Source organism: Hemitrygon akajei, chromosome 25 (assembly GCF_048418815.1).
Source record: "Hemitrygon akajei chromosome 25, sHemAka1.3, whole genome shotgun sequence".
Taxonomy (NCBI): Eukaryota; Metazoa; Chordata; class Chondrichthyes; order Myliobatiformes; family Dasyatidae; genus Hemitrygon; species Hemitrygon akajei.
The window spans coordinates 8,368,734-8,384,329 of NC_133148.1; the positions used below are offsets into that span (position 1 = coordinate 8,368,734).

Below are 15,596 nucleotides of genomic sequence, written 5' to 3' on the forward strand. Positions count from 1 at the left end.
CAATCCAAAATAGCCTTTTCCCTAGTGGGATCAACCACAAGCTGCTCTAGATAGCCATCTTGTAGACACAAAATTCTCTCTCTTGGGATCCAACACCAATCTGATTCCCCCAATCTACCTGCATACTGAAATCCCCCGTGACCATTGCCCTTTTGACATGCGTTTTCTTTCTCCTGCTGTAATTTGTAGCCCATATTCTGGCTACAGTTTGGAGGCCTGCATATAATACCTATCAGGTTCTTTTTACCCTTGTAGTTTAACTCTACCCACAACGATTCTACATTTCCCAATCCTATGTCACCTCTAAGGATTTGATTTCATTTTTTTTAAACCAATAGAGCCACAGCTCCCGACTCAGTGATGCCCACAACGTCATATCTACCAATCTCGAACTGCGCTACAAGATCATCTACCTTATTCTGCACACTGCGTGCATTCAGTCCTGTATCATCACCCTGCTCCATTTTGACCCCGTTACACTGCAACCCATTCCACTGATTGCAATTTTGCCTCATCATCTACCTGTCCTTCCTGACCGTCTCACTGCATGTTGTATCTAGTCCTCAGCCGAATCACACTGACTCCCATCTCCAAGAATTAGATGAACACTTCAAAATTATGAGAACTAACTTGCGATTCACACCCCATTGCAGGAATAAATCATGGGAAACTCAAATTAGAGAAAACTAGGAGTCACCAAGCAAACACCTCGATAACCTGAAAATGGTTATCTCATTGGAAGTTATAACTTCTGTTTCTTTTAATGTCCTGATGGATCATTTGATGAGGAACCCGCATTGTTCATTTAAGTTGTGAAAAACTTAAATGAAAAAAGTTTCGAAGTGGGTGATGCAGAAAACTTAATATAGGACATTCACCAAATTTTATACCATTTCAAATGCAGTCTTAGGGGGGAAATGACATCTTTCTTTCTTCCTTGATTCATTAATTTTGTTCTAGATCTTAAAATATATGAGAACACAAACAAAATTACAGAATGACTAATATGGAGGGGATAGACCTTAATGGGGGAGTCTGGATAAACTCAGTAAAGCAAACTTCCTTCTACATCTAATCTCTGGTTCTGGATCACATTGACTCAATGTTTGAAAATAGTACATAAGAGTACATCAAGAAACAAATCTTAATTTCTACCCCACCTCCAACTCACTCTCTATCAATTGGAAGAGAAGACAAGTATTCCTCCTAATCCACTCCAGTTCCATGTTTGTAAATACAGTATATACTTGTGGCAAAGGGTACAAGGATAAATACGTCAGTTTTGTCCCACATTTCGCACAATCTCAATCCAGGCTGAATATAACTTCGCCATTCCTGGCTGCATCATTGTGGATGCACCCGAATGAAGAATGGAAAGTGGAAGGAATATTAGCAAGGATTCACACCTTTGGTCACTTCCAATGTCCCACTCCTGCTGAGCACACATAACGCCAGGCCTAAACTCAGAGATATGGTGAACAGAATGTACTGCACAGTTCTTGGAAGTCTATCTGTTACTAAAAATAAATCACGATTGATGACCACTTCAACTTCTTATCAATATAATTAACCAATAAAAATCTACCACACACATTCTTAAGCATAGTGTACACTGTATCTGAAGCAGATTTCAGATTTCTGCTGTTTTTCTGCAAAATAAAGTGCTGTCCCATGTCACTCTTAAGATTCCATTGCTAAGATAATTAATCCTTTTAATATTTAGCCTTGTCACTTTCTCAATCCTGAGTTAAGTCAACCACGTTCATAATGTAACCCTTCATTCCCAGAAATGTTATCTTGATCAACAAAATCTTAAATTAATAGTGACTTCCTTCTTGTATTTACAGCCTTTATAATTTGCTAATAGTGCAATTATAATACCAGGCTTTGCATGCAATATAGGCGCTCAAGCAAAAAGCAGCTATCGGTCTATTGTTCACACCATCCAACTCTTTCCAGTTACAGCCAGGATGAATTTATATTGTACACCAAAACACAAGAAAATAAAAGCCTACAAGGTTAACCCTTGTTAAAACAGGTCCAATGCTTCCTTGAACTGTAGATGTCTATTCCTATTGGAAGATGGACCACAAGATAGGGCAACAGAAAACAGTTTAATGTTCCTTTTTAAGCCAGGCTACGTCAGTAAAGGACAAAGGCATTAAGGAAGTTCAAGGAAATTATGGTCCTTGTGCTGGGACTGGGAACCAGAGAACAAGGAACATGTGAATCAAGAGGTATTTTCACACTCTATCCTCAAATGAGTGCTCAAATGACAAAGTCCTGCAAACACCAGGTGAATGTAAACAGGAAAGGCCAGAATTATTACAAGAACTTGAGATGGACTGACAGGAAGAAAGAAGCAGCAACTGTAGAGATCTAGAAGGGCTACCACAGGAGCCCAGCTACAGATCTATGCTGCAAATTAATTCTAAAGTGATACAAATTCCTCAGACTTTGACAAGAACAGAATTCCATTTTGCAGACATCCAACACAGATACATTATGCCACTCCTACAGATCCAGTATCATAGTCTGTTCTTTTGGTTCAGAGCAACAGAAAATGTCACTAGAACTGGATATTTATCCTTGAATCCTGAGGAGAAACCACCAACACACAATCTCAGAAGAGCTGACCGACCGAGGACAAGTCGTGAAAGCTGACAATTTACTCACCAGCTTTAGGCAGTGTTTCTTGTGGAACATCTGGGACCTCAGCCAGTAGTGTTGGATCACAATTATCCAACTCTTGACCTGCATAAGTCAGTGAGAAGTTAACAGTTAACAAATGACGAAACACCTAATTTCATCTGCTGTTTAGGGAAAAGCCTGGTCTTGCACTTAACTAATCAAACTAGAGTTTGTGCGCTCAAGCTCATAAGTGCAAGTAATTCCATAGCATAGCCTTCACTGACTCTGCTGGTTCTAACAACAAGTACTTGAAGAATTTAAAAAATACATACTTGATACTGGTTCAAAATAAAGTTAAAGAATTAAAATTGAAAACTTAGATAAGTTCAAGAATAGCCTTTTCGGTCAAGTTGCCTGAGAGCTTTGCAATACCAAGAAAAATGACTCAGTCTGCTTATATTTATGGTTAGCTGGTGGTGGTGGGTGGGAGGGTGTTGGAAATATAAGCTATGTGGTCAGATTTACTGTTCCTAAATAAAACCATAAGACACAAGAGCAGAATTAGGCCATTCAGTCCATTTGGCCCGCTGCACCATTCGATCGTGACCAATTTATTTTTCCTCTCAACTCCATTCTTCTGCCTTCTCCCTGTAATCATTCATGCCCTTACTAAATCATGAACCTCCACTTTAAATATACCAATGTCTTGGCCTCCACAGCTGTCTGTGGCAATGAATTCCAGAGATTCATCACTCTCTAGCTAAAGAAATTCCTTATCCCTGCTCAAAGAGATGCCCTTATATTGAGACTGTACCCTCTAGTCCTAGACACTTCCACAACTCAAGAACCACTCCAAGTCTTTCAGTTGTAAGTAGGTTTCAATGAGATTTCTCATACTTCTAAACTCCAGCAAGTACAGGCCTAGAGGCATTCAATATTCCTCATATGTTAATCTTTTCATTCCCAGAATTACTCTTGTAAAGCTTTTCTGGACCGCCCCTCTCAAATGCCAGCACATCTTACCTAGGATAAGGTCTCAAAATCATTGCTACCATTGCATTAGCCTTCCTAACTGCTGGCACAACCTGCAAGTTAACCTTAATGGAATCCTGCACTAGGACTTCCAAATCACTTTGTACCTCTGATATCAGTATGCACTCTCTGTTTAGCAAATAGCCTATGCCTTTATTCCTTCTATCAAAGTGCATAACCATACACTTCTCTACACTATATACCATCTGCCACTTCTTTGTCCATTCTCATCTGTTCAAGTCCTTCAGCAAACTCCTGCTTCTTCAAAACTATATGCCCTTCCAACTATCTTTCTATCATCCATAAACTCGGTCACAAAGGCATAAATTTCATCATTCAACAGTCCCAACACCAACCTGCACAGATCACCACTAGTCACTAGCAGCCAATCAGAAAAGGCCCCCTTTATTCCCACTTTTTGCCTTCTTTTCTATCCATGCTAGTATGTTTCTTATAATACCATGAACTCTTATCTTTTTTTTAAAAGCAGCCTCATGTGCAGCATCTTGTCAAAGTCCTTTTGAAAGTCCAAGTACAAACATCCACTGACTCTCCTTTGTCTATTCCCACCTCAAAGAATTCCAAAAGATTTGTCAGGCAACATTTCCCATTAAGGAAACCATGCTGACTTTGTCCTATTTTAACTTGCGCCTCCAAGTCCATTTTCCTCAAGAATGGACTCTAAAATCTTGCCAACCACTAAAATCAGGCCTATAGTTTCCTGTTTTTGCCCCCCACCCTTCTTAAAGGGTGGAATGATATATAGCTCATGGGAACTTTACTCATGGTTGCACAAATTATAGACACTTGCTGATAAAATTCTCCTAAGAGAAGGTCTACACTTGAAGTGCAGACCACCAAACTCCATACACTATGGAAACAATGCATTTTAAAGGAGAGAAAACTGGGAGAAATACAAATTAGGTTTCACATGTGCAGAAGATGGCTTCAAATGGATCAAGCTATTAAATGGATTTTGCTTGGACTTTGGAACCACATGGAACAAGCTAAAAGCAGTTATATTCAAGAGCAACAAAGCAATTCAGTGGCTAACCTGTGGTGAAGTAAGATTTGTACAAGGTAAAAAGTTCAAGGCAATAAAACAGAAGTTTTACTGTCCCTTTTTTCAACTGGCATTTAAGAGTTTAGTGCTGCATGATGTGGTAGCATTGTGCTTAGCGCAACGCTATTACAGATCAGGGCATTTCGGAGTTCAGAGTTCAATTCTGGCATTCTCCTGTAAGGAGTCTCTGTGTGTCCTCCCCATGGAATGCAGTTTTTCCTGGGTGTTCGTTTCCTCCCACAGACCAAATACGTACTGAGTGGGTTAACTGGTCATTGTAAATTGTCCCATGATTAGGTTAGGGTTAATTGGGGTTGTGGGGTTGTTGGGGTGGGGTCTAAATTAAAAACTGCATGTCAATAAATGATCTATCAAAAATCAAGATAGTCCTGGCAAACAGGGTGGCAAATAGCCAGGTTTATTAATGATCACCCATTTTCTGCCTGGGTAATCAAAGGGAACTCAATATGAACAACAGAATAAGCTTCTCTGTTCACTCAGAACAACAGCACCAGCTGCCCATGGAGCCTGCAGGCAGAACCAGGCAGATGGTACACACAATGAACAAATGACCAAGAAACTCCAAATCTCAATACCAAAACCAACTTTCATAGTGTAGTTTAGGCTTTGCCAAAAACAGGTAGCAATGCTGCAATATGATTTAAACCCTGTTAACCCCTGTAATCATGGTAAGACAATGCAAAGTATCTTCACTAAAGAAAAAAGCTAATGGCATCAGAAATTTAATAAATTACTTCTGCCACATTCCTTTGGTACCACTCCCCACCTCCAACTCTGTAGAGACCTCACTCTGTACAAATATCATAATGTGCAAGATGTAACCTAAGAAGTGCAAAGTTGTAGCCTCACACAGTTTTACTTCACCCTTTCAACTATTATTTAACTAAATGAACAATTAACCATTTCAATCCAGTCCAGTAACTATTCCACAAGTAGGGTGCTTCCAGACACAAGTTTTTGCCTCAACCTTATCAAAGACAGATACCTAGGTTATGCAAAGGGACCAATGGCTATGACTTTGCTTCTCTGCAGAGGCCAACCATAATGGTAGAAAGGATCTCAATTTAATGTCATATCTGAGAGAGAAAACCTCTGGCAACCTGAATCATTCACAAGACTTTGTTGTGGAGCATTCTAACTCAGGAAGGAATGCTACCAAGTCACGAGTGGGATTTCCATTAGAACAGTGCCTGTTTAAATAGGGCTTAGGTTCTACCAAAGTCAATCCACTCAGTACAACCTTGGTCCAAACATACACAAAAAAATTTGAACTCCAGAAGCAAAGAGACAACCACTGCCTTAGACATCAAGACAGCAATTGATCAAGGGATATCAATATAAATATAGGGAGTTAGGTAGAAAGCTGAAAAGCAGGACCTTCAGGGAGTAATCTGGATTGCTGCCTGTACCACATGCCAGTGAGGACACAAATAGCATGATCTGGCAGATGAATGTGTGGCTGAGGAACTGATGCAGGGGGCAAGGTTTCAGATTTCTGGATCATTGGGAACTCTTCTGGCAAAAAGGATGACCTGAACCCAGGAAGGAATCTTTGTGGACAGGTTTGCTAGAGCTGTTGGAAAGGGTCTAAACTAATTTGGCAGGGGAATGGGAACCAGAGTAATAGTGCCTTGGATGGGGCAGTTGGCAAAAGTGGATGCACTGTGTACTGAGATTGAGAGGAAGGACAGGCAGATGATAGGGCAAAATTGCAGACAGTAGGACATTAGAGTGTAATAGGCTGTCAAAATTGAAAAGAATGAATTCATGCAGTACACAAAATACGGCAGAGGATTTTGCAGTGCAGTTGGAAACTGGCTGGAATGATGACTGGCTGAAATCACATCAGTGAGTTGTGGCTGAAGGAAAATCACAGTTGGGAGATGAACACATTGTATTCGAAAGGACAAGCAGGTAGGCAAAGGGCGTGGGGGGATCTTTTGGCAAAATTAAAATCAAATCTTTAGAAAGAGGTGATATACAATCAGAAGATGTAGAATCTTTGTGGGTAAAGTTAAAAAAACTGCAAGGATTAAAAAAAAATCCTGATGGGAATTTATAAAGGCCTCCAAACAGTATCCAGGATATGGGCTACAAATTACAAAGAAAAGTAATGCAAAAAGGGCAATGTTGCTTATGTTATGGGCGATTTCAATATACAGTTAGATAGGGAAAATCAGGTTAGTTCTGGATCCCGAGAGGGGGAATTCGTAGAATACATACAAGATGGCATTTTAGAGTTGCTCTTGGTTAAGCCCATGAAGAGAAAAGCAATTCTGCACTGGGTATTGTGTAATGATTTAATTAAGGAGTTAAAGATAAAGGAACCCTTAAGAGACAGCGCTCTTAATATGATAGAATTTCCCACCGCTGTCAGTAAGAAGCTTGTATGTTCTCCCCGTGACTGCATGGGTTTCCCTCCAGGTGCTCCGGTTTCCTCCCACAGTTCAAAGACGTACCAATTGGTAGGCTAATGTGTCATTGTAAATTGTCCCATGATTAGGCTAGGGTTAAATCAAGGGTTGCTGGGTGGTGCAGCTTGAAGGGCCAGAAGGGCCTGTTTCACACTATCTTAATAAATAAAAATAAATAAATTCACCCTGCAATTGAAGTTAAAATCAGATGTTTCAGTATTACAGTGGAGTAAAGAGAACTACAAAGGCATAGGAGTGAAGATTGCCAAAATCATTTAGAAGGGGACCCTAGCAGGGATGATGATGGCAGAACAGCAATGGCTTGAGTTCTAGGTGCAATTTGGAAGGCACAGGAAACATACACCCCAAATATGAAGAAGTACTCTAAAGGGAGGATGAGGCCACTGTGGCTGACAAGGGAAGTCAAAGAAAGCATAAAAGCGAAAAAGAGGGAGTATAATTTAGCAAACGTTAGTGGGAAGGCAGAGGATTGAGAAGCTTTTAAAGACCAACAGAAGGCAACTAAAAAGCCATAAAGAGAGAAAAGTGAAATATGAAAGTTATCCAGCCAATAGTGTCAAACAGGATATCAAAAGTTTCTTCAGATATATCAAGAGGAAAGGAGAGGTGAGAGTAGATGACCGGAGTAAAGATGGTGCCAAGTGGCTGCTTCTTTGAACTCATCTGGGAAACAGTTTAAACTCCTCTCTTTAATGTCTCTTTTCTTTCATTCTAAGGTGGCTGGGGTTCTATCAAGGTCCTGATCTACAGCGGCATTCAAACAATATTTTTTTTACTGCAGATGAGTTCCCGCTCTTGGAGCTCGCTGGCCGGCCATTTGTTGACAGTCCCCAGGCATGGCTTGGAAGATGACGTCTCCAATTCCAGGACGAACTGCCAACTGAGGCACAGGAGGAGAAAGAACATCAGGATTTTGCTGTGGCGGATGTATGGATGGAGGTCTCTGTAATTGAGCGATTGCACTCTGTCCTCCTCGCTCTCGACGATGGTGGGGAGAGTTTGCTGCCAATTCTCGGGTTGGAGAATCTCGGAATAAAAAGCGAAGCAACGGACTGTAATATCATAACAGCAACTGTGAAATGGGTGGCATTTTTCTCTTGCTAGTGAGAGAGAGCTTGTTGTATGTCGAACTGTCAGGTAAACAATAGTTTTTGTTGACTGCAGATCATGGTCTGTCTTTGGGTGCTTTGCTATTGCTTGGTAGGTGGTGGGTGCTGATGCTTTTTGCTGAAATGGGTGGAGGGGTGAGGGGGAGAGGGAGCCTTGTGGTTCTAATGTTTTTCTGTTGTTCATTTTTTTTGGGGTTCTTCTGTTCTTCATGGACATCTGCGATGACTTAGTATTTCAGGTTGTATACTGTATACATTCTCTAATAACAAACAGAACCATTTGTTGGACAGCTGGAAAATGATGCTGGAGATGCCATAATGGGGGACATACTAAATAAGTATTTTGCATCAGTGTTCTCTGTGCAAAACAGTAGCAATACAACGGAAGTTCAAGAGTGTCAGGGGCAAAAGTAAATGCAATTGCTATTACTAGGGGAGTAAGGTGCTTAGGAAGCTGAAAGACCAGACCTAGACCTAGACCACCTAGACCTGGACCAGAGGAACTGCACCCCAGGGTTCTGAAAGAGGGAGCTGAAGACATGGTTGCAGCATTAAGTAAAGATCTTTCAAAAATTACTAGATCTGGCATGGTTCCGGGGGACAGGAAAATTGCAAACGTCACTCCACACTTTAAGAAGGGGGGGGGGGGGGAGGAGAGAGAGAGAGAGAGAAATTATAGGCTAGTTAGCCTGACTTCAGTGGTTGGAAAGATGTTAAGAGTCTATTATTAAGGATGAGGTTTCAGGGTACTTGGAGGCACAGGACAAAATAAGCCAAAGTCAGCATGAAAAAGGAAATCTTGCCTGACTAATCTTTTTGGAATTCTTTGAGAAAATAACAAATGGAATAGACAAAGGAGTGAGCAGATATTGTTCATATAGATTTTCAGAAGTCTTTGACAAGGTGCCACGCATGAGGCTACTGAGCAAAACAGAGCCCAAGGCATTATAGGAAAAATATAAGCATGGGTAGAAGTCTGGTTGGCTAGCAGAAGGCCAAATGTGGGGATAAAGGAGGCCGCTTCCGGTCGGCAGCCGGTGAGTAGAGTTTCACAGGGGTTGGTGTTGGGACTACTATTTTTCACATTACATGCCAATGATTTGGGTGATAGCTTTGTGGCTAAGTTTGCAGACGATACAAAGATAGGTAGGAGCCTGTAGTTTTGAAGAAGCATGGGTGTCCACAGATTGGGAGAACAGGTAAAGAAGGGGCAGATGGAATATAGCGTAGGGTTGTATGGCCATGCACTTTGGTAGAAGGAATGAAGGCACGGACTAATTTCTAAATGGGGTGAAAATTCAAGTTGCAAAGGGACTTGGGAGTCCTCGTGCAGGATTCCCTAAAGGTTAAATTGTAGGTCAAGTCAGTGGTAAGGAAGGGAAATGCAATCTTAGCATTCACTTCATGAAGACTAGAATATAAAAGCAAGTACGTAATCCAAAAACAAGCAACTTAGCTCCTAGCATCCCAAAGCCAGTCCACCATCTACATGGTTCAAGCATGATGAAACGCTGATCTAGATGACTGTCGTTTCAACATTCTAGCTGCTCAACACCACACACAACAGAGCAGCCTGCTAGACACATGGCCCATCTACAGTAATTAATACACCCCACAACCAACAGGGAAGCAGCAGTTTGCCCTATCTACAGAATGCAACCAGCAACTCACCCAAGTATACTACCGGTAGTTAGTATCTTCAAAACTCACTACCTCTACCAGCATAAAGAACAAGGCAGTAACAGCATAGGAGCAGAACCACCACCTGGAAGTTGTCCTCAAATCGTCCTGACTTGGAAGTACATTGCCAGTTCTTCATCAATGGGTCAAAACCGTGGAACTCTCCTGAGAAGCACTGTGAGGATCCACATCGCAAGTACTGCAGTGGTACAAGAGAACAGTTCACTACCATCTTCTCAAGGCAGCTAGGGATGAACAATTAAATGCTGGTTCAACCTGCAAAGCCCACAGTTCTTAAAATGAAAGTTAAAATACATATACAGGTGGCCCCTGTTTTTCGAACGTTCGCTTTACGACAGCTTGCTGTTACGAAAGACATGTTTTTGCTAACCAAAGAGTATTTTTGCTTTTACGAAAAAGAGACACCCGCTTTATACATGTTTACCCCGAGAAAGACTACCATGACCGTGAAGCCTTGTGTGGGCAGTTGTGTGCGCATGTGTGTACATGTGTATGCGTGTACGTGCATAAGCATGTACGTACGTATGCGTGTATGTGCGTAGGCATATACATGTGCATGCGTATACGTGCTGATTTTTTTCTCTCCAAATCGATTTTAGCTTGCTGTCTTCCTGATTATGATAAGTGAAACTACACCGTACATACAATATTTCTACTGTATATAGGCTGTGTATTTATCATATCATTCCTGCTTTTACTATATGTTCATGTTATTTTAGGTTTTATGTATTATTTGGTTTGATTTGGTAGGTTATTTTTTGGGTCTGGGAACGCTCAAATATTTTCCCATATAAATTAATGGTAATTGCTTCTTCACCTTACGCCATTTCGGCTTACAAACTGTTTCATAGGAACGCTCTACTTTTGGATAGCGGGGGAAACCCGTATATTTGTATTGATTTCCTTATTACACAACTTGATAAATCAGGCAGTAGCTTTTTGGCCTACTCTGTCTATCGTCAAACAAAACTTATGATGACCCTCAAAATGAAATAAAAATATCTTCAACAAAGCTTTTATGCAATCCAAGAATTAAGCGGAGGGAGGAGAGAGGTGGGGAGGAACACCCAAGTGGCATTTCAGCGACAGGTTTGATGCAGTTATGGCAAAAGTACAGAACTGGTGGAAAAAATAATGAAGAATTGCGCATAAAAATTGACAAGAGCAGAAAACTGCAGTAATCTTCAATCTATCCAATGAATCAAAACAAGCAATCACACTTTGAGAGGGCAGGGGTGGGTAGCTCCAACATGAAATGACTGTACAAAGTGCAAGACAACAAGAAGCAGGAGTAATCAAATTAAGAAAATCTGGGTTACAGATGGTTAAATCCAAGCCAGTTATCAAGGCAGCAGAGGTGTTCAAGAATTTCCTCAGAAAGAAGCCTGAAGACACGATGAATACTTCAATCTACACAAAAGATAAAAGACAATACAAAATGCTAGATATGTAAACCTGCTGTTTTGTGGTCCAAAAGTTGACCCACCACACCCCACCCCATTTCCAGAGGCTCTTACATTTCTCAATGTTCAGCAACATCACATGTAGTAGCTGCACGTACAAGGAAACAAACATTTTAACAACTATTTTTAACCATTTCATTTCCCTTGCACCTCTCCAAAGTCTGCTGCACAGAGCTTGTTATGTAAATATGCAGAGAGCAATTAGCTTTATTTTTACATACATCAAAATGAGCTGTGTGTGTCAGATTATATCAGCAAGGATTGAGATGGGCAGCCCACGTGTCATCACGCTTCCGTCTGCCAACAGAGCATGCCCACGACTCACTAATCCTAACTGTACGTTTTTTGGAATGTGGGAGGAAACTGAAGCACCCAGAGGAAACCCACACAGTCACGGAGAGAATGTACAACTCCATACAGACTGAAAAACACAAAACAAATGCAGATCTTACAGCTGAAAGTGTAAAGCAATTGCACTACTGATGCACTACTGTGCCACCAGCTACTGTGGAACGAGTTAAGACATGCGGTGACATTAGTGACTCCGGCTGAACCCTGATCACTAATTGACCCCTAACGCTTGTAAGGCTATAGCTATCCACCACTCTTTAATAAAGAGAACACAGAACATCAATTCTTCAACAGTAAAGTTTCAAAGAGAAATTACACTAATGAAAGTTATAATCCTTAGCTTTCAGACAATTACAAGTGTTTTAAGAACAAAAGAAATAGGAGTTGGCCATTTAGCCTCTCAAGCCTGCTCCACCATTAATAAGATCACAGCTGATCGTTTAACTCCAGATATGTACTGATTTAAGTTTTGAATACAATCAACATCACAGCTGGTATAGAGAACCCTGAAGATCCACCACCCTTTGAGTTTTGAAATTTCAGAACAAACTGACCTTTAGAAGATTGTGACGGTCTCTTTCTAGGCTCTTAGAAAACATAGAAAACCTACAGCACAATACAGGCCCTTCCAACACATATGCCGAACACATAATTACTTTAGAAATTACCTCGGGTTACCCATAGCCCTCTATTTTTCTAAGCACCATGTATCTATCCAGGGGTCTCTTAAAAGACCGTACCATATCCACCTCCACCACCGTCAGCGGCAGCCCATTCCACGCACTTATGACCCCCTGCATAAAAAAAACTTGCCCGACATCTTCTTTGCACCTACTTCCAAGGACCTTAAATCTGTGCCCATTCTTGTTAAACATTTCAGCCCTAGGAAAAAGGCTCCAACTATTCTGCACAATCAATGCCTCTCATCATCTTCTACACCTCTATCGGGTCACACCTCATCCTCCGTCGCTCCAAGGAGAAAAGGCCAAGTTCACTCAACCTATTCTCGTAGGGCATGGTTCACTCAACCTATTCTCATAAGGCATGCTCCCCAATCCAGGCAACATCCTTGGAAATCTCCTCTGCACCCTTTCTATAGTTTCCACAACCTTCCTGTAGTGAGGTGACCAGAACTGAGCACAGTACTCTAAGTAAGGTCTGACCAGGGTCCAATATAGCTGCAACATTACTTCTCGGCTCTTAAACTCAAACCCATGATTGACGAAGGCCAATGCACCGTATGCCTTCTTAACCACAAAGTCAACCTGCGCAGCAGATTTGAGTGTCCTATGGATTCTGACCCCCAAGATCCCTCTGATCCTCCACACTACCAAGAGTCTTACCATTAATACTATATTCTGCCATCATATTTGACCTACCAAAATGAACCACCTCACTTATCTGGGTTGAACTCCATCTGCCGCTTCTCAGCCCAGTTTTGCATCATATTGATGTCACGCTGGAACCTCTGACAGCCCTCCAAACTATCCACAACACCCCCAACCTTTGTATCATCAGCAAATTTACTAACCCATCCCTCCACTTCCTCATCCATGTCAGTTATAAAAATCACGAAGAGAAGAGGTCCCAGAACAGATCCCTGAGGCACACAACTAGTCACCGACCTCCATGCAAAATACGACCCGTCTACAACTACCCTTTGTCTTCTGTGGGCAAGCCAATTCCGGATCCACAAAGCAATGTCTATTTGGATCCCATGACTCCTTACTTTCCCAATCAGCCTTGCATGGGGTAGGTACCTTGTCAAATGCCTTGCTGAAATCCATTGACTGCTCTACCTTCATCAAAGTGTTTAGTTACATCCTCAAAAAATTCAATCAGACTCATAAGGCATGACCTGCCTTTCAAAAAGCCATGCTGACTATTCCTAATCATATTATGCCTCTCTAAATGTTCATAAATCCTGCCCTTCAGGATCTTCTCCATCTGCTTACCAACCACTGAAGTAAGACTCATTGGTCTATAATTTCTTGGGCTATCTCTACTCCCTTTCTTGAATAATGGAACAACATCTGCATCCCTCCAATCTTCCAGAACCTCTCCCATCCCCATTGATGATACAAAGATCTTTGCCAAAGGATCAGCAATCTCTTCTCTCACCTCCCACAGTAGCCTAGGGTATATCTCATCCGGTCCAGTGACTTATCCAACTTGATGCTTTCCAAAAGCTCCAGCACACCCTCTTTCTTAATGTCTATATACTCAAGCTTTTCAGTCTGCTATAAATCATCCCTACAATTGCCAAGGCGCTTTTCCGTAGTGAATACTGAAGCAAAGTATTCATTAAGGACCTCCGCTAACTCCTCTGGTTCCATACACACTTTTCCACTGTCACACATGATTGGTTCCATTCTCTCACATCTTAATCTCTTGCTCTTCATATACTTGTAGAATGTCTTGGGGTTTTCCTTAATCTTGCTCACCAAGACCTTCTCATTGCCCCTTCCGGCTCTCCTAAGTTCATTCCTAAGCTACTTCCTGCTAGCCTTTTAATTTTCTAGATCTCTATCATTACCTAGTTTTTTGAACCTTTCGTAAGCTTTCCTTTTCTTCTTGACTAGATTTTCAACAGCCTTTGTACACCACAGTTCCTGTACCCTACGCAGAACATCACACAAATATCCCCTGAACATTTGCCACATTTCTGCCGTACATTTCCAAGAACATCTGTTTATACTTCCAAGTTCCTGCCTGATAGCCTCATATTTCACCTTACTCCAATTAAATGCTTTCCTAACTTGTCTGTTGCTATCCCTCTCCAATGCTATGGTAAAGAAGATAGAATTGTGATCACGATCTCCAAAATGCTCTCCCACTGAGAGATCTGACACCTGACCAGATTCATTTCCCAATACCAGATCAAGTACATATTGAGTAGATAATGTCTACAGCTTATTGACATATTGTGTCAGGAAACTTTCCTGAACGCACCTAACAAACTCCATCCCATCAAACCCTTTCCTCTCAGAAGATGCCAATCAATATTTGGGAAATTAAAATCTCCCACCACCACAACCCTGTTACTATTATACCTTTCCAGAATCTGTCTCCCTATCTGCTCCTCAATGTCCCGGTTACTATTGAGTGGTCTATAAAAAACACCCAGTAGAGTTATTGACCCCTTCCTGTTCTTAACTTCTACCCAGAGACTCCGTAGACAATCCCTCCATGACTTCCTCCTTTTCTGCAGCCATGACACTATCTCTGATCAACAGTGCAACGCCTCCACCTCTTTTGCCTCCCTCCCTGTCCTTTCTGAAACATCTAGCCTGGCACTCAAAGTAACCATTCCTGCCCCTGAGCCATCCAAGTCTTTGTAATGGCCACCACATCATAGCACCAAGTACTGATCCACACTCTAAGCTCATCACCTTTGTTCATGACGATTCTTGCATTGAAGTAGACACATCTCAAACCATCAGTCTGTGTGCAGCCCTCCTCCAACACCTGCCTATTCTCCCTCTCACACTGCCTGCAAGCTTTCTCTAATTGTGAGCCAACCGCCCCTTCCTCCGTCTCTTTAGTTCGGTTCCCATCTCCCAGCAATTCTAGGTTTAACTCTCCCCGATAGCCTTAGCAAACCTCCCTGCCAGGATATTGGTCCCCTTCGGATTCAAGTGCAACTCATCCTTTTTGTACAGGCTACGCCTATCCCAAAAGAGGTCCAAATGATCCAGAAATCTGAATCTGGATTTCAGAAAACCCCCTGCTCCAAGCCACGCATTTATCCTCCACCTCACTCTATTCCTATGCTCACTGTCACATGGCA

At 41.7% G+C, this 15,596-nt stretch overlaps 1 protein-coding gene across 5 annotated transcripts in view; it reads right to left on the minus strand.

The window, feature by feature from the left end:
* Nucleotides 1–15,596, minus strand: part of LOC140716364 (metastasis-associated protein MTA1-like) — a 172,590-nt gene that overhangs the window by 86,584 nt on the left and 70,410 nt on the right. For 4 of the 5 annotated variants that reach the window (XM_073029029.1, XM_073029027.1, XM_073029026.1 and 1 more), the window contains one exon: nt 2,677–2,754. The exons of the other annotated variant lie outside the window; for it this stretch is intronic. In XM_073029029.1, coding sequence (XP_072885130.1) covers nt 2,677–2,754 — 78 coding nt within the window. The remainder of the gene's footprint in view (nt 1–2,676; nt 2,755–15,596) is intronic. 5 annotated transcript variants of the gene reach the window in all.